The following is an 18,838-nucleotide window of genomic DNA, read 5'->3' as shown; positions in this document are numbered from 1 at the left end:
ACTCCGAACACCCTAGGAACTGACAAAAACACTCGAACACCTTTGCGACCGACAGAAACACCCAAAATGTCTTAGCAAACACATAGCAACACCCTGATAACCACTCAGAACACCCTAACAACTGCTACAAACACTCAGAACACTTAGCAACCATATAGCAATACCCTTACAATGACCCAGATCACTCTAACAACAGCTAAAACACTCAAAACACCTTAGCAACACTTTAGCAACTGCTAAAAACACTCAGAACACTTTAGCGACTGCATAGCAACACCTTGGCAACCACCTAAAACACCCCAGCAACTGCTACAAACACACAAAACACCTTAGCAACCACACACTAATGCCCTGACAACCACCTTCAGCAGCCAATCATCATGGCAGCGGGTTCTCCACAGGCAAACACCACTCACATTTTCTTTAGACAATGTAAAAATCTAGCTTTTTATATATACAGGTGCTGGTCATATAATTAGAATATCATCAAAAAGTTGATTTATTTCACTAATTCCATTCAAAAAGTGAAACTTGTATATTATATTCATTCATTACACACAGACTGATATATTTCAAATGTTTATTTCTTTTAATTTTGATGATTATAACTGACAACTAAGGAAAATCCCAAATTCAGTATCTCAGAAAATTAGAATATTACTTAAGACCAATACAAAGAAAGGATTTTTAGAAATCTTGGCCAACTGAAAAGTATGAACATGAAAAGTATGAGCATGTACAGCACTCAATACTTAGTTGGGGCTCCTTCTGCCTGAATTACTGCAGCAATGCGGCGTGGCATGGAGTCGATCAGTCTGTGGCACTGCTCAGGTGTTATGAGGGCCCAGGTTGCTCTGATAGTGGCCTTCAGCTCTTCTGCATTGTTGGGTCTGGCATATCACATCTTCCTCTTCACAATACCCCATAGATTTTCTATGGGGTTAAGGTCAGGCGAGTTTGCTGGCCAATTAAGAACAGGGATACCATGGTCCTTAAACCAGATACTGGTTGCTTTGGCACTGTGTGCAGGTGCCAAGTCCTGTTGGAAAATGAAATCTGCATCTCCATAAAGTTGGTCAGCAGCAGGAAGCATGAAGTGCTCTAAAACTTCCTGGTATACGGCTGCGTTGACCTTGGACCTCAGAAAACACAGTGGACCAACACCAGCAGATGACATGGCACCCCAAACCATCACTGACTGTGGAAACTTTACACTGGACCTCAAGCAACGTGGATTGTGTGCTTCTCCTCTCTTCCTCCAGACTCTGGGACCTGATTTCCAAAGGAAATGCAAAATTTACTTTCATCAGAGAACATAACTTTGGACCACTCAGCAGCAGTGCAGTCCTTTTTGTCTTTAGCCCAGGCGAGACGCTTTAGACGCTGTCTGTTGTTCAAGAGTGGCTTGACACAAGGAATGCGACAGCTGAAACCCATGTCTTGCATATGTCTGTGCGTAGTGGTTCTCCCCCACATTTTTGAATAGGTTTTGTTTCACAATCCTCTCCAGGGTGCGGTTATCCCTATTGCTTGTACACTTTTTTCTACCACATCTTTTCCTTCCCTTCGCCTCTCTATTAATGTGCTTGGACACAGAGCTCTGTGAACAGCCAGCCTCTTTTGCAATGACCTTTTGTGTCTTGCCCTCCTTGTACAACGTGTCAATGGTCGTCTTTTGGACAACTGTCAAGTCAGCAGTCTTCCCCATGATTGTGTAGCGTACAGAACTAGACTGAGAGACCATTTAAAGGCCTTTGCAGGTGTTTTGAGTTAATTAGCTGATTAGAGTGTGGCACCAGGTGTCTTCAATATTGAACCTTTTCACAATATTCTAATTTTCTGAGATACTGAATTTGGGATTTTCCTTAGCTGTCAGTTATAATCATCAAAATTAAAAGAAATAAACATTTGAAATATATCAGTCTGTGTGTAATGAATGAATATAATATACAAGTTTCACTTTTTGAATGGAATTAGTGAAATAAATCAACTTTTTGATGATATTCTAATTATATGACCAGCACCTGTATATCCTTGAAAATATAACACTGTCATTTGTCTCAAAATTTAGGGAAGCATGATACTCCAGTAATGAATTCTGCATGAGTTAAACATCAAATGTGAATCATATTAGAATCTGAGCATCAGCTTAAAGAACAAAACACCATTCATGAAATTCATTAAGGAATAGTTTTATAACAATATTTCCCTCATTTCATGCTGGAGCTAGTCTGTTTGACATTTAATTCATTTCACACTACTGAGAAACCATGACCTGTCAAAAAGGAAGTATTGCAATATTTTGATAATTTCAAGAAAAACTGTAAACATATCGCACAGTGTGTAGTTGTGTAAAGTGGGTGGGTGCAAAAACATCTCCTCCTCTCTCTCAGAAACTATTATGGTTCATTTTAGTCTCTCTCCGCCATATGACCAATGATATGGCAGATGACCAGACAAAAGAACCAGGCGTTGTGTTAAACATATTTAACTGGATTTTATTAATTACAATTGCAATTAAATTAAAAAGACAGCTAAGTTTGTGTTTTAAGTACTATTTCCAAAGTATTTTGTAATTTCTATTTACAATGAACTATATAATTAAAGGAATATATTTGTTTCCTGTTTTGTTTTTGATTATTGCTTATTATGTAGATTGATGATGGTTGGCCAGGTTACAATTTAGACTTGTTCAATTATCCTGAGCATTACCATGGTGACCTGGAGTGTGTGTACATCCCTCATGGAGTCATTATGAACAGGTAAACACACAACTGACACTAGATGACCTCTGTAGATGTAAGTGCTAAATATTTTTTGTTTCATTGAAATGTATTTACAAGACATACCTTTTTAAGATGGAAGATTATTCAAGTATTTTATGAGATATTTCATTCATATGCATCATAAAATGAAATGTTATTGCTCTGAGGGTGCACTTTCATATTTCAGGAGACCTAATGAAGTTAACAGTTATGTTTCATTTAAGTATTAACTTCTCAGACGTTTCTCCTAAAATTCCTTTAAAGAAATAAAAAATAGACACAAACAAGACAATCATTAACGTACAATAACAGAGCTAGTAAAAATAATGTTAATGGCACTCAGATCATTCGGTCTTGGGAGAAATTGTTGAGAAATGTTCATATTGAGATCTCTGACTTTTGATTGCAGAATCTTGAACACTTTTTGAGACATTTTTCAGATTTCTTGATTCTCATTCTCAGGAGAAATATCTGAGAAGCAGGAAACTTAAGCAAAATGCACAGTACATTATCCATCTGTTTTCATCTTGTTGATGTCTAGAAGAAACAACTGAGATCTAATTTGTAATTTCTCTTTCCTGTGAGTTGTTATTTAACTATATACTACAGAAATGCTGTGGAAAAATCTGTGGTTTCCTCTTGAGTTGGATAATTACATATGGATATATATTATATGTGAAAACATGCAATGTAGAGTGTCTGCTCTCAAGTATTCGTCCTGCAATTCCACAAATATTTGGGCTGCAACTTTGCACATTAAGTCCATGTGGCTCAGTTAAATCAAATTTACGAGGTCACACGATCTCCTCACACACACAGTTTGTGTCATTGTAAGTTAATGTGATTTGTAGGATTGAGTGTCTGGCTAGAGACATCCTGGAAGACCTTGGACATCAGGACATGATACTTCTGTGTGTCCTGAAGGGTGGATTCAAGTTCTGTTCTGATCTGGTGGAGTCCATCAAAGCTCAGAGCTGCAGCGCCAACAAAATACTGACCACCAGAGTCGAGTTTATCCGCTCCAAGAGCTATCTGGTGAGAAAATCATCTGCAACACAACAGCCGGTTGAGACTGGCCATTTTAAATACATCTAATCATTTTATAATTCCAAATGATTGTAAGTGCTCCCTGTGATCAGCAGGGGGCGCAAGACTACTAACTAAGTAAGTGTTAAGGGCCAGTGTTTAAACAAAGATTTTGTATGAACTGCAAGATTAATGACTAATGTCTTTGAAGTCCATCCTGGATTAACAGCAGAAGTTAACATAGATGCATTTTCCTTGTGTTAGTTGGCTGATGAAGGCTTTTGCTGGCAAATAAAAGCCTTCATCGGCCAACTAACAAAGGACAACCAGAGGATAACAAAGAAGTGATGGAATTTGAACTATAATATCGTCTTAAGGTTGGACGCTGGTTCAAGTAGTTGAGAGATTTGTTGCTTTGCACAGATATTTTGAAGTGTTAAAAACTATAATGGTGCAATGCTCACTGGATTTTATAAAATTATTAGAAAACAAACTTAATTTATAGCACTACAACTGCTTTAAGTGTCAAACCGTTGCAATGGTGTTGAAGATTTTAAGAAATCAAATTCATTTGAGCAAATCGGTTCATTCGCACAGTTCATTTCAGTGAACTGGTTTACAGAAACATTCCACTAATTCCTCTTAGTCATCAATCAAATGTGTCACTGGAAGTCCCCGCGCTGCATTATGATTTACGTTTAATTTTAGTGGTAAAATACATTTTAGTTAAATACTGCTGTTTATCAAATGCTTTGTTGTTTAACGGATTAAACTTCTTCTATTATCCATGTAACAGTTTTACTTCTGAGGAATCTTCCTTACAGAGGTGTGATTCAAACACTTTGCGAATTGGTTCGAATGAATCATTACAAAGGGTTCCAAAGAAGGACTCATTAACAAATCAGACATCACTAGTTCTAACGCTGTTTGAATCATTTGCTAGTAGATGAAGCTGTTTAAACATTTTAATTAATAGAGATGCACATTTTGCTCAACTCAGAAATTTTAACAAAAAAAAAAAAAAATTTCAAAGGCAGTATACCATTCAGTGCACTTTAAAATTTAATTTCAAAAGGATTAAAACCCAAGGGGAAAAACTGTGTGTATGGGTGAATCTCACTAAGAAAATGTCTGGGTCATATTTCAACCCAAAATAAAAAAAATAAATAAAACAAATAAGACAAGATATTATATTTAACGTTAAGAACATTTTTTGCATTGTAAGATTATTTTTTTTTGGACATTTAATCACATTTTCCCCCAAATTCTAATACTGAAATGTGCAAAAATCTCATTCCCATTTCCCCATTTCCATAAAGCGGAAATATATATTATAATAAATTATATTATAATAAATTATATTACATTATATTAGAATTTTAATTACTATATATATACAGTATATATTTAAGCAATATCACACAAGCAAGAGTGCGATATGGCCCTACATCAGTACTGCTGTGATTCGGCCGCAGGCTGAGTGCCATAGGTAATCACAGCAGTGCTGATTTAGGGCCATATAGCATGATTGCGAGTGTGATATTGCTTATATACAACAGTTCAATGAACAAGTACATTTAAAAAATTTTGGAAAAACTGAGTACGGTCATAAAAACGCATTTGTGCATGGAACTACTTTCTTACATGACAGATCAGAATCTGCAGTTGCTGGTTCAAACCAAATGATGCGTCCAAGCCTTCGTTAGTAATTCAAAAATGTCACTTCAGAAATAGTATCACGTTATTTCTAACAAGTTATTGGATAAACAAGGATGGATGTGTGTGAGAGAGAGAGAGAGAGAGAGAGAGAGAGAGATGGTAAGCATTTTGAGTTTGTGTAATTAATCAGTCTGTTGTGTCTCTCAGCTGTGATGAGCCTTAATGATGAAGTTGTCAGTTTAAAGTTGTTTAAAGCTATTTCCTAGCTTTAGTAGTGTAGTAGTAATCCGAGCGATCACAAAGTGCTGTTGAATGGTAAACACTGACTGACGCTGAATCACTTCACATCAACTAACTGGCTTATATTACACACAAAAATTGTATTTTGCTGCCACCTGCTGGCTAAAATATGTAATGCCACAAAATTGAAGGTAAAGAGACACATATAGCTCTTAACACATTTGCACTGCTCTTACACTTTAGATTAGAACAGCACGAACACACAGTGAATCGTCAGAGTGCTGATGGTGTGAGACCATCAGTGCTCATGGAACATCTCTCATCCAATCAGATTGGAGGACCGAAACTAACTGTTGCATATATTAATATAATATAATATTAAGTATTATATACCATAATAGTCATTGTTGTACAGAATTTAGGTTGATTTTAATATACAATAAATAAATAAATGTGACCAAACAGGATGGTTTTCATTACTGTACTGGTGCTTGTAAAAGGCTGAATTTCCTTTAAACAAGTTTTTATTTGATTTTGGGATGAAATATGAGTTTTTGACAGACTTTACGATTCACTGGTTTATCTGTAATTAAAATAGAGTTAAGTCTTCCACTTTGAGAGTTCAGTGACACAGTGAAGTCCAAGTTGTCCTATCACTTCTGGGTGTCTTCATAGTCTGGTGTTTTGCTGTGAGCCTCCACTTTATCACCCAGTGGCCCCACTTCCTGTCTGAGCACTGACCCAAAACCTCAGTCTCAAACACTGAAGAGCCACTTCACTCTTTCACTGAAGATCAACTGACCTCGAGCAGAGGACACGACCCAATTGTCTCACAGACAAAAGCAGCTTGTGTCTGACTGGTGTAGCGATCGCAGGCAATTGTGTTTGCAGCGCTCATGCCTATAGAGACTGTAAGATCATATGGACTGACAGGCCCTCAGTAGGGGGCGTTAAGGCTCTGTCTCATGTTTTCAACTCTGTGTGTTTTACAGAATGACCAGTCCACTGAAGACCTGCATATTATTGGACCAGAGGATTTATCCATGCTGAAAGGAAAGGTACAGACCAGTCTTCCCATAATTATTAGTCAGAAGAATGCATTAATATTCAATGTCCTTTATTATTAGTGATGTTTGCTAAAGCAGTCGTCACTATTACTGTTGCTTATACTTAGGGTTAGATATTTGAAGTATTAAACTTTGCCACTTAACTCAATCAGCACCATTTGTACTACGGACATGAATGATACCTAAAATCACACAGCTTTGTTGAGAAGAGGTTAGGTGTGCATAAAATGGGCAAAAAAATAAAAATAAAATTCCCACAGGCTTACTCTTAAGGAGGGAGCCAAGCCATATCTACAGACAAGAATATGATAGAGACTTGGAGGTGGTGTGTTTTCACCACAAAACAGCCACCTAACGACCACCCAGAACACTATAGCAACACCCTGGCAACCACGCAGAACACCCGAGCAGCTACTAAAAAGACACAGAACACCTTAGCAACTGCATAGCTACACCCTGGCAGGCACCCAGAACACCCTAGCAACCACTAAAAACACTAATAACACCTTGGAAACTGCATAGAAACACCCTGCCAACGACCCAGAACACCCTAGCAACACCCTAACAACCAACAAGAACACCCTAGCAACTGCTAACAACACTTAGAACACCTTAGTGACACCCTGGTAACCACCAAGAACACCCTAGTAACAGCTAAAACATTCAGAACACTTTGGCAACTGCATAGAAACACCCTAGCCACCACCCTGTATACTCTAGCAACTGCTAAAACACTCAGAAAATCTTAGCAACCACACAGCAACACCCTGGCAACCACTCAGAACACCCTAGGTACTCACAAAACACTCAGAACACTTTAGCAAATGCATAACAACACCCTGACAACCACCCAGAACACCCTAACATCCAAACAGAACACCCTAGCAACTGTTAACAACACTTAGAACACCTAAGCAACCACATAGCAACACCCTATCAACCAACCAGAACACCCTAGCAACTGCTAACAACACTTAGAACACCTTAGCAACCACATAACAACACTCTAGTAACCACCAAGAACACCCTAGCAACTGCTAATATACTCAGAACACCTTAGCAACCACATAGAAACATCCTGGCCACCACCCAGAACATCCTAGCAATGGCTAACAACCACCCAGAACACTTTAGCTACCAATAAAAACACTCAGATATTTAAGCAGCCACATCACAACTCCTACAATCATCAAGAACACCTTAGCAACTTCATAGCATCACCCTGGCCACCACCCAGAACACCCTAGCAACCCACAAAACACCTTACAAATAGCATAGCAACACCCTTGTAACCACCCTGACTACCCTAGCTACTACTAATAGAAGCACTTAGAATACCTTAGCAACTGCTTGAAACATCCTGACAACCACACAGAACACCCTAGCACTGTGTATGTGATTTGTAATACTTAGGAGTATCAGATTCTCTTCCAGATTTGTTCAGTTAAACTGTTTTAGCCAGCTTCTCTTCATACATCTGAAGTCTGAAATGATAGACTTTTGTTTAGAAGAAAACAGTACATTGACTCTCATTAAAAAAGAATGTGAAACCAGACCTTATCTGTTCCAACAAGTCATGTGTATAAACTACCACAGATAATTAGCACATGCGCTTACACTCACACACACGCACGCACACGCACACACACATAGCCTAGAACAGCTCTTTCAGACTCCTGAGTCATGTAACAATTTCTCCTGTAACGGCTCATGTGTGAATGTAACGGGTTCATGATTAATCAAATCAAATCAAATCACTTTATCACACAGCCATATACACAAGTGCAATGGTGTGTGAAATTCTTGGGTGCAGTTCCGATCAACATAGCAGTCGTGACAGTGATGAGACATATACCAATTTACAATAACATCAAATTAACACAACACAATTTAAACATCTGTTATACACATAATTACACTCAACAATATACAAATAATAACATACACTGTACAGTATACAATACACACAATATAGATACACATTATTCAATAAAAATAAAAAATAAAAATAAAAATATATAAAAAAGTATATATAGTAGTATATATAGAATGTACAGTATTGTACTGTATTGACATTCAGGCTGCCGGTTGATAGTAAGTTGTTAAGAGAGAATATAATATAATAATAATATAATTTATGACAGTCCGGTGTGAGATATAAGAGTAAGAGTAATAAAGTGCAGTGCTGATGTATTTTGATCGTGGGAGATCAAGAGTTCCAAAGTCTGATTGCTTAGGGGAAGAAGCTATCATGGAGTCGGCTGGTGCGGGTCCTGATGCTGCGATACCGCCTGCCTGATGGTAGCAGTGAGAACAGCCCATGGCTCGGGTGGCTGGAGTCTCTGATGATCCTCCGAGCTTTTTTCACACACCGCCTTGTATATATTTCCTGGAGGGAGGGAAGCTCACCTCCGATGATGTGTCTGGCAGTTCGCACCACCCTTTGCAGTACTTTGCGGTTGTGGGCGGTGCTATTGCCGTACCAGGCGGAGATGCAGCCAGTCAGGATGCTCTCTAAAGTGCAGGTGTAGAACCGTGTGAGGATGTGGCGGTTCATTCCAAACTTCCTCAGCCGTCTCAGGAAGAAGAGGCGCTGATGAGCCTTCTTCACAACGACTTCAGTGTGGATGGACCATGTGAGTTCCTCAGTGATGTGGACACCCAGGAACTTGAAGCTGCTGACTCTCTCCACTGGTGCTCCATTGATGGTGATGGAACTGTGTTCTCTGTCTTTTCTTCTGAAGTCCACCACAAGCTCCTTTGTCTTACTGACGTTGAGGGAGAGGTTGTGCTCCTGACACCAGTGTGTCAGAGTGTGCACCTCCTCTCTGTAGGCTGTTTCATCATTGTCAATGATCAGACCTACCACCGTCGTGTCATCAGCAAACTTAATGATGGCATTGGAGCTATGTGTTGCCACACAGTCGTGTGTACAAGGAATACAGGAGTGGGCTGAGAACACAGCCCTGTGGGGCTCCAGTGTTGAGGGTCAGTCATGAGGAGATGTTGCTGCCTATTCTAACCACCTGGCGTCTGCTTGACAGGAAGTCCAGGATCCAGCTGCACAGTGAGCTGTTTAAGCCCAGAGCCCGGAGTTTCTCATCTAGCTTGGAGGGCACTATGGTGTTGAATGCTGAGCTGTAGTCTACAAACAGCATTCTCACATAAGTGTTCTTTTTTTCCAGGTGGGAGAGAGCAGTGTGTATTGTAGATGCAATGGCATCATCAGTGGAGCGGTTGTTGCGGTAAGCAAACTGCAACGGGTCAAGAGAGAGAGGCAGCACAGAGCAGATGTAATCTCTGATTAGTCTCTCAAAGCATTTGCTGATGATGGGGGTCAGAGCAACAGGACGCCAGTCATTTAAGCAAGTTATTTTTGATTGCTTTGGAACAGGCACAATGGTGGATGTTTTAAAGCATGTGGGGACTACAGACAAAGAGAGGGAAAGGTTGAAAATGTCCGTAAAAACACCAGCCAGCTGGTTCGCACATGCTCTGATGACGCGGTCTGGAATGCCGTCTGGGTCCACGGCTTTGCGGATATTCACCCGTCGGAAGGATCGGGTTACATCCGCTACAGAGACGGAGAGTGAACTAACCTCTGTAGCTTCGGCCGCGAGAGTTCTCTCCGCGAGAGCGGTGTTATTTCCCTCAAAACGAGCATAAAAAGTATTTAGCTCATCCGGGAGTGAGGCAGCGGTGTTCATGGTGGAGTTTTTAATCCCTTTAAAGTCCGTGATGATGTTAATTCCCTGCCACATGCTTCTAGAGTTGGTGGTGTTAAACTGTCCTTCAATCTTGCTCCTGTACTGGCGTTTTGCTGTTCTGATAGTTTTTCGGAGGGCATAACTGGCTTGTTTATGCTCCTCCACGTTCCCGGAATTAAAAGCGGAGGTCCGCACATTAAGTGCTGCGCGAACATCATTATTTATCCATGGTTTCTGATTCGGATAGATCTGTATTGTTCTGGTCGGAACCACGTCCTCCACACACTTTTTGATGAAACACATTACGCTATCAGCGTAAAGCTCGATGTCGTCATCAGAGGCGGACCGGAACATCTCCCAGTCCGTGTGATCAAAACAGTCCTGTAGCGTAGAGTCTGATTGGTCCGACCAGCACTAGATCGTTCTGAGGGTGGGTGCTTCCTGTTTCAGTTTCTGCCAGTAAGCGGGCAGAAGCAGAATGGAAGAGTGGTCCGATTTGCCAAATGGTGGGCGGGGGAGGGATTTGTAGCCATCCCGGAAGGGAGAGTAGCAATGGTCCAAAACCCGGTCCCCTCGTGTGTTGAAACTAATGTGCTGGTGGTATTTTGGTGCGACTGAATTTAAACTGGCTTTATTAAAGTCCCCGGTCACAATGAACGCAGCCTCAGGGTGCGTGGTTTCCTGCTCACTTATACTCCCATACAGCTCCTTGAGTGCCTGGTCTGTGTCGGCTTGTGGGGGGATGTACACAGCAGTGATAATGATCGCTGTGAATTCCCTCAGTAGCCAGAATTGTCGACACAGAAGCATAAGAAATTCCAGATCAGGAGAGCAGAAAGACTTGATAGAATGTATGTTCCTCTGATCACACCAGGATTTGTTGATCATAAAACATACACCACCACCTCTACTTTTACCTGAGAGGTCTTTCGCTCTTTTATAAGATTACACCTTATAATGGAGTCAGATTTATTGATTGTGTGTCTTTATAGAGAAGTCTTGGTCTGTGTTTGGGGTGGTGCAGCACAAGACTGTTTAAATGGGTTAGTGTGTTTAGTGAGAAAAGGCATAATGAGTTCAGTGGGTGGGTGCTGGTCATATGGTTTTCAAAAACAAGCCACACCATTGTATTGCCATGAGTTACTTTATGAGCCCTACCTATGCTGAGAGACTTCTGTAATGCCAGGACTTTGCTTGTTTTTTTCTTCGGCTGTATATTAAAATGATCAATATGTAAATATGAGTTGTCACAGTGTTTAAATTGAATGATAATATAATGCAGAAGATCATTTCATGGACTAGAGTATAGATCCTAATCAATTTTTAATCAGTCTTTTTAGCTCAAAATATTTGTCATGACATTTTTGAAAGCACAGGATTAGGGTTCTTAGCAGCAATATTATTAATAATAATCATATTAAATATTATGTTTTGCCAATATTATTGTTTGATTAATTTTCCCCTAATTGGAATTCCAAATGGAAGTACTACACTGCCTTAAATTTCCAAGCCCCCTAAAGACATGATGATATTATGATATGAAATAAATTACTCAAAATAGTAATACATTTTAAATATAAACAATAATACATTTCAAAATACATAATAATACATTTCAAATATAATACAAATATAAATGACACTGTACAAGCGTGAGGAATTCTCTTTAACAGAAGTCTCTCTACACAAAAGAGAAGGTTTCACTTCCCGCAAGTCAAAGAGGAGAGTGTGCTTTGCCATGGCAACAGTTATACTTCAAAATATTTCATATCACAATTACAGACGGTGTGGTAATCATTTTGTGATGTTAAAGTCAAGATTGTCTCTCAGTATTTCTGCTGTTATTGGAAATCTCTGGCATTCTCTAAATTCTTACATCTTCTCTCTGTTTTTCCACATGAACACAGAATGTCTTGATTGTGGAGGTAAGAAATAAATGTTTTCCATTGTGGATGAAACAATGTATTCGGGCAAATTAAAAAGACGTTACATTTTTATTACAAGACAGAGAGACTTGGATCCCCATATTTCTGTTTTATTTATTTAGTTATTTATTTATGTTTGTTATGACAATTTCCCATGGCAAATGCATATGGGTAGTCTGGCATTTGTGTGGAAAGCAAAAGAGTGGAAAGGTATTTTACTTTCAGATAACATTTTGCATCAGACATTTTCCAGTGTTAAATCACGCTTGTTATAACATGTGCTGTTGAATTGGTCATTCTTTCTCATAACCTGCATTAACTGTTTGTTTACTGTTAATTCTCATTCAAAGTATACTTTTCATAACTTTTTTATTTACTGTGTTTAAGTGTATAAATTGTGTGGTGTACAATTTACATATTTTTATTATTATTCATCCTCCTAAATCTTAAAGGTTTATTAATTTAACTTTGTTAAAAATTACATTTTGTTATAAAATTGAAATGTGTAAATCTTAAAAATATGCTAAAATAATTGCTATAAGTGCTACTTTTTAACCCTTACATGCATACATTGTGTCTTTAGTGATCCAGAACCTCATTTCACCCCCTTAACCTCATAATTTTTTTGGAGTTATGCCCCCATCTTTTTAGTATTCCTCAACCTTTCTCCTATGAATAGCGCAACAATAAAAAATGCCTAAACTGCAAAAAATATATTCCAAATACTGTATATTAAATACATATTTTTCTAATTGCTTAATTACCAAAAGTGTATAGAGTTGTTATATATTTATATATTATATATATAAGTTTATTATCACAGTACATTGATTTCTTTTTTATTACAAGACAAATTAGTTCTATATTAATTCAAATGTCTTCTAATTTTCTGCTTTAAGATGGTGAATTATCAATACCCCATGTACAACACATACATGGTGTTTCTTACTCAAGGTGGTGCTGTTGTTTCAGTGATTGACTTGATGTACATTTGACAGTTATTTGACTAAGAAGCAACATGGAAATAAACTACTGCAAGTTCAACACATGAACAGTATTATATGACTACTGCCATTTGGGTGAATATGGCTTATGTGTTATGTGTAGTTTAATATGTGTTTGACAGCCATTTGTGGCTATCATTTGTTGCATCATTTCATTGGTATATATATATATATATATATATATATATATATATATATATATATATATATATATATATAAATCTAAATATATCATAATATATTCTATTATCTATTATTTCTAATTGTCTTGAAAATGCTTTTAGAATTTTACACTATCTGGGCATTTTGTAGATCCTTTTGTGATAGATAAACGTGCCAGGTCACTAAAGATCCGAGTATGTAATAATGTTTGGTGAAACACTCATGCATTTTATCAAACGTTAACAAAGACTGTTTTATACAACATATATGAGAGTGCTCTGAATTTTTTGTGCTTATTAGTATTGAGTTGTTATCTTAGCAAATCAAATGCTCTATTGGAATCAACTTTGAGTGTTAGTCGAGTTGTTTCACGTAAGGAGTGCTACTAGTGTGGTGCTCATGCATTTTCAATCAAACCAGTGTGGACATGGCCTTAGTATACTGACAGTAGACAGCAAAGCAGCTCACTAGGCTTCTGACACATCCATTGTGTCATGTAGTACCATATCTCACAAACAAAAATTTGTTTTATTGAAATATTATGTGCATATCTGTTTCTTCACAGGCAATAGTGGACACTGGAAAGACCATGAGAGCACTTCTTCAGCATGTGGATTCTTTCCAGCCCAAATTGGTTAAAGTTGCCGGGTGAGAGCAGAGAGGAAATTACATTAGTTAGGAAAAGTTCTGTCACCTACGCTGCACCTTCTGTGTGTGGCCTGAAATACTATCATGTTGTGTTTGTGGCTGAAGTCTGAGAGGGCAAAGCTGATTCACTGATATTTTGAATGAGATCTAATGGACGTGTGAAGAGGATTTGTTTAGTAATGTTAATGTGTCTCTTCACCCAGGCTGCTGGTGAAGAGGCTTCCTCACGGGGCGGCAACACTCCCAGACTGTGAGTGCTCAAGTGTGCTCAAACACTACTCTGAAAAAGGCTCTGTACCAAAACCTGGTGAGCTGCCTACCTAAAGAGCATTGTATAGCCAGAAACAATCTATACAAGTACCCAAATGCAGACAGAAACTCTTGGCCAACAGAGGGTGTGTTGTTGAACTCTTGCTTTTGCATTGGTCTGGCAGTAACAAACCTCAGTACTAAGTGGGTGATACCTTCAAATGTCTGTGCTATTAAAATGGAAGTTAAGTTGCTATAAATATACCTACTTTTACTAACTTGATCATTGAGATCATCTCTTCAAACTGTCAAAATTCAAACTCAGCAATGAAAGTAGTTGACCTGAAAGAGAAAACTGACAGTAGAAGAAGACAGTTGATGCTAATTGCATTTAGACACATTTCCGAATGTAGCGACACATGAAATCAGGATAAATAACGAGATAATGAAAAGGACTGAATAAAAAGTTCAATCTAAGTAAAATGAACAATTTTACCCAATATTTGTGTGTACTATGTATTTTAATGCATATTAGAGTGTCATATTGTTAGCTTAACAACATGCTAATGTCAAATTCTATTGAAACCCGTTCTGAATCAACTCCTGCACTTCACACGAGGAGTGCTATTTGTGTGGCGTGTGAAGTTGCTGAGTGCCTATCTAGAGTGTTTCAAATCAAAATTGTCAAAATTAGGATGCTAATTTTAAAGTTAGCTGTCTATGTAGGCAGTAGACATCAAGGCAGTTGACTAAGTTTTGGAACAGAGCCACTGGCAGCAAACACAGAAAGTGTGTCATAAACAGCACACTCTTTACTTACGGGATGAACTGATTATAGTGCTGTGATCTGTGTGATGTGTTGTTGTGCGTTGGTTTATTTGTGTTTCTCTCTGCAGATGTTGGATTTGTCATTCCCAATCGTTTTGTGGTGGGTTACGCTCTTGCCTACAATGAGTACTTCAGAGAACTCAATGTGAGAATGTACTTCATGTCTTTTTTTCTTTCTATGATCTTTCAGAGACATCGATAATTGATGAGAGACTGACTTTGAAACCACACTACCAAAAAAGTACCAAAGAGCGCAATGATATTAACACCATCTTTTTTTTTTTTTTTTACATGGTATTATGGTCAGTCTTCATTTTTACAAAGCATTTTATTTTTGTCTTTTGGCGAAAATTTCCTTTAAATTTAGTCAATATTTCATCATGTCATATTCATTCATTTAAGTCAATTTTGTTTTTTATTTTGACTACAATGGCATGACATATTTTAGTTGACGATAATGTGCAAAGAGTCAAAAACAAGTATCAAACTGTAACACACCAAACCAAATATTCAAAGATTTTGAAACATGTAGGCCTATAAACTACTTACAATTATTTAAACATGTATCATGTATTAAAGATTAATATGTTTAAAATGAAAGATTCATACACCACAGTTCCATCTTTTTATTTCTGAAGGTACTTCAGACAGTTTAGTCTCAAGCAGTTTAGTCTCAAGCAGAAGGTACTATAGAGTTTAAAAGGCAAATCAAGTGTTTTTACATGCATCACTGCCACATCAACCTCAGTAATCAGATGATTGCAAATGAGCCAACATGTTTGTGAGGCTGTTCTTCAGATGTGTTCATATTACAAAAAAGACAACGACAGCTCTGTCTTACTAGAAGAAAGTCATACATGTTTGGAATGACATGAGGGTGAATATATGAGTATTGGGTGTATTATTCATTTTACTAAAGCAATAAACTAAACCAAAAAACTGGATAAAGATTTAAAGATGTAGGTAAAGAGCTGCAGCTCACTGCACAACATTATAACAGATGAATCCACAGTCAAATGAACCTGCAGCATGAGTCTGTTTGAATGGTGATGTGTTGATTGAGACTTGGTGAACTTCCAGATGAAATCTGGCATGCAATACAACATTCATCTTTCCTCGAAAACTCTAATCAACATCAAACATCATGTGTGTGAGCCCCTCCTCAAGCCTTAATGTGAAGAAGAACATCTATCTGCCACAGTGTAGACATATTTCACGGAGACTTTTTCAACTTTATTTTCAGCTTTATTTACCAATTTGAGACTCACATAAGCAATGTCTTTCTCTTTACAGCACATCTGCATCATCAGTGAGACAGGCAAACTGAAATATAAAGTGTAAGAAAACTCCTTTCAAGAGGAATGGACAGTTATATGACCGTAACATATGTACACCCCATTCTGACACAATGTTACTGACATCAGATTCTGCAACTGACATGCTGAATTATGTTTGAAATATTATGTATTGAGTTTTGTATGTATTGGGTAAAGATGGAGAGCAATACTAACATGTCATATGATGCAAAAAAACAAACTTCTGTGTTCCATTTTATACTGTATGTCCTATCCAACTAAGAGCAGAAAATCATTTGTTTTTGTGACTTTCCCCGAGGCCATACATGTCACAGTTTTAAGTCTCAGTGCATCTTAAGCTGTGCCCTCACTACAGGACCAAAATTGCTGTACTGCTTACACAACTGTCTTTCTTGTCATCAGTCATGTTATCATATAAAAGTGCACATACTACATGACAGAGTGCAGACAAAGTGCACAAATTACCTCTTAAAGATCTTTGGCCAAGTATCTCTGACCCTGCAAAAAAAAAAAATAAATAAATCTCACATAAATACACGCAGAAACAGACAATAATTCACAGGAAAGTAGTCACAGTCAGATTTTAATTTTTTTTTCTTTTATAAAAATATATATATATTTATATAAATATATATATATACACACACACACACACACACACACACACATACACACACACACACACACATATATATATACACTATATTGCCAAAAGTATTCGCTCACCCATCCAAATAATTGAATTCAGGTGTTCCAATCACTTCCATGGCCACAGGTGTATAAAATGAAGCACCTAGGCATGCAGACTGCTTCTACAAACATTTGTGAAAGAATGGGCGGCTCTCAGGAGCTCAGTGAATTCCAGCGTGGTATTGTGATAGGATGCCACCTGTGCAACAAGTCCAGTCGTGAAATTTCCTCGCTACTAAATATTCCACAGTCAACTGTCAGTGCTATTATAACAAAGTGGAAGCAATTGGGAATGACAGCAACTCAGCCATGAAGTGGTAGGCCACGTAAAATGACAGAGCAGGGTCAGCGGATGCTGAGGCGCATAGTGTGCAGAGGTCGCCAACTTTCTGCAGAGTCAATCGCTACAGACCTCCAAAGTTCATGTGGCCTTCAGTTTAGCTCAAGAACAGTGCGTAGAGAGCTTCATGGAATGGGTTTCCATGGCCGAGCAGCTGCATCCAAGCCATACATCACCAAGTGCAATGCAAAGCGTCGGATGCAGTGGTGTAAAGCACGCCGCCACTGGACTCTAGAGCAGTGGAGACGCGTTCTCTGGAGTGACGAATCATGCTTCTCCATCTTGCAATCTGATGGACGAGTCTGGGTTTGGCGGTTGCCAGGAGAACGGTACTTGTCTGACTGCATTGTGCCAACTGTGAAGTTTGGTGGAGGGGGGATTATGGTGTGGGGTTGTTTTTCAGGAGCTGGGCTTGGCCCCTTAGTTCCAGTGAAAGGAACTCTGAATGCTTCAGCATACCAAGAGATTTTGGACAATTCCATGCTCCCAACTTTGTGGGAACAGTTTGGGGATGGCCCCTTCCTGTTCCAACATGACTGCGCACCAGTGCACAAAGCAAGGTCCATAAAGACATGGATGAGCGAGTTTGGTGTGGAAGAACTTGACTGGCCTGCACAGAGTCCTGACCTCAACCCGATAGAGCACCTTTGGGATGAATTAGAGCGAAGACTGCGAGCCAGGCCTTCTCGTCCAACATCAGTGTCTGACCTCACAAATGCGCTTCTGGAAGAATGGTCAAAAATTCCCATAAACACACTCCTAAACCTTGTGGAAAGCCTTCCCAGAAGAGTTGAAGCTGTTATAGCTGCAAAGGGTGGGCCGACGTCATATTAAACCCTATGGATTAAGAATGGGATGTCACTTAAGTTCATATGCGTCTAAAGGCAGATGAGCGAATACTTTTGGCAATATAGTGTATATATAGGGCAATTCCTCCCTAATAAAAATACAGCATGTCAAACGCCTTAATTGAATAAAGTAATTTTTGTATTTGGGACATTGACAAATAAGGTTGTCCAAGCTGATACAAATGAAAAAAAAAAATTAAAAGACACGTCAAGTTCTTAGGAAATTAATATTTGTGTAAACGTTGGTTTCATCCATTTAAACAACATTTATAGCATTTTCTACACAAAATATAAATAAAAAACATCAAGTAAATGGTATTAAAATACTTTTACCTTGCACGTGAGTGTACATACATTTTTCTAT

At 38.4% G+C, this 18,838-nt stretch overlaps 1 protein-coding gene across 1 annotated transcript; it reads left to right on the top strand.

The window, feature by feature from the left end:
• Positions 1-2,429: 2,429 nt before the first annotated feature.
• On the top strand, positions 2,430-17,023 carry LOC127434264 (hypoxanthine-guanine phosphoribosyltransferase-like). Its single transcript, XM_051686870.1, has 9 exons — positions 2,430-2,474; positions 2,656-2,762; positions 3,617-3,800; positions 6,683-6,748; positions 12,372-12,389; positions 14,121-14,203; positions 14,407-14,453; positions 15,349-15,425; positions 16,574-17,023. The coding sequence occupies exons 1-9, from the start codon at positions 2,430-2,432 to the stop codon at positions 16,619-16,621; spliced, it is 675 nt and encodes a 224-aa protein (XP_051542830.1). The 3' UTR covers positions 16,622-17,023.
• Positions 17,024-18,838: the final 1,815 nt, after the last annotated feature.

Source organism: Myxocyprinus asiaticus, chromosome 44 (assembly GCF_019703515.2).
Source record: "Myxocyprinus asiaticus isolate MX2 ecotype Aquarium Trade chromosome 44, UBuf_Myxa_2, whole genome shotgun sequence".
Classification (NCBI taxonomy): Eukaryota; Metazoa; Chordata; class Actinopteri; order Cypriniformes; family Catostomidae; genus Myxocyprinus; species Myxocyprinus asiaticus.
Note: the sequence above shows the minus strand (reverse complement) of the source record. Positions and strands in the feature narration are given on the sequence as shown.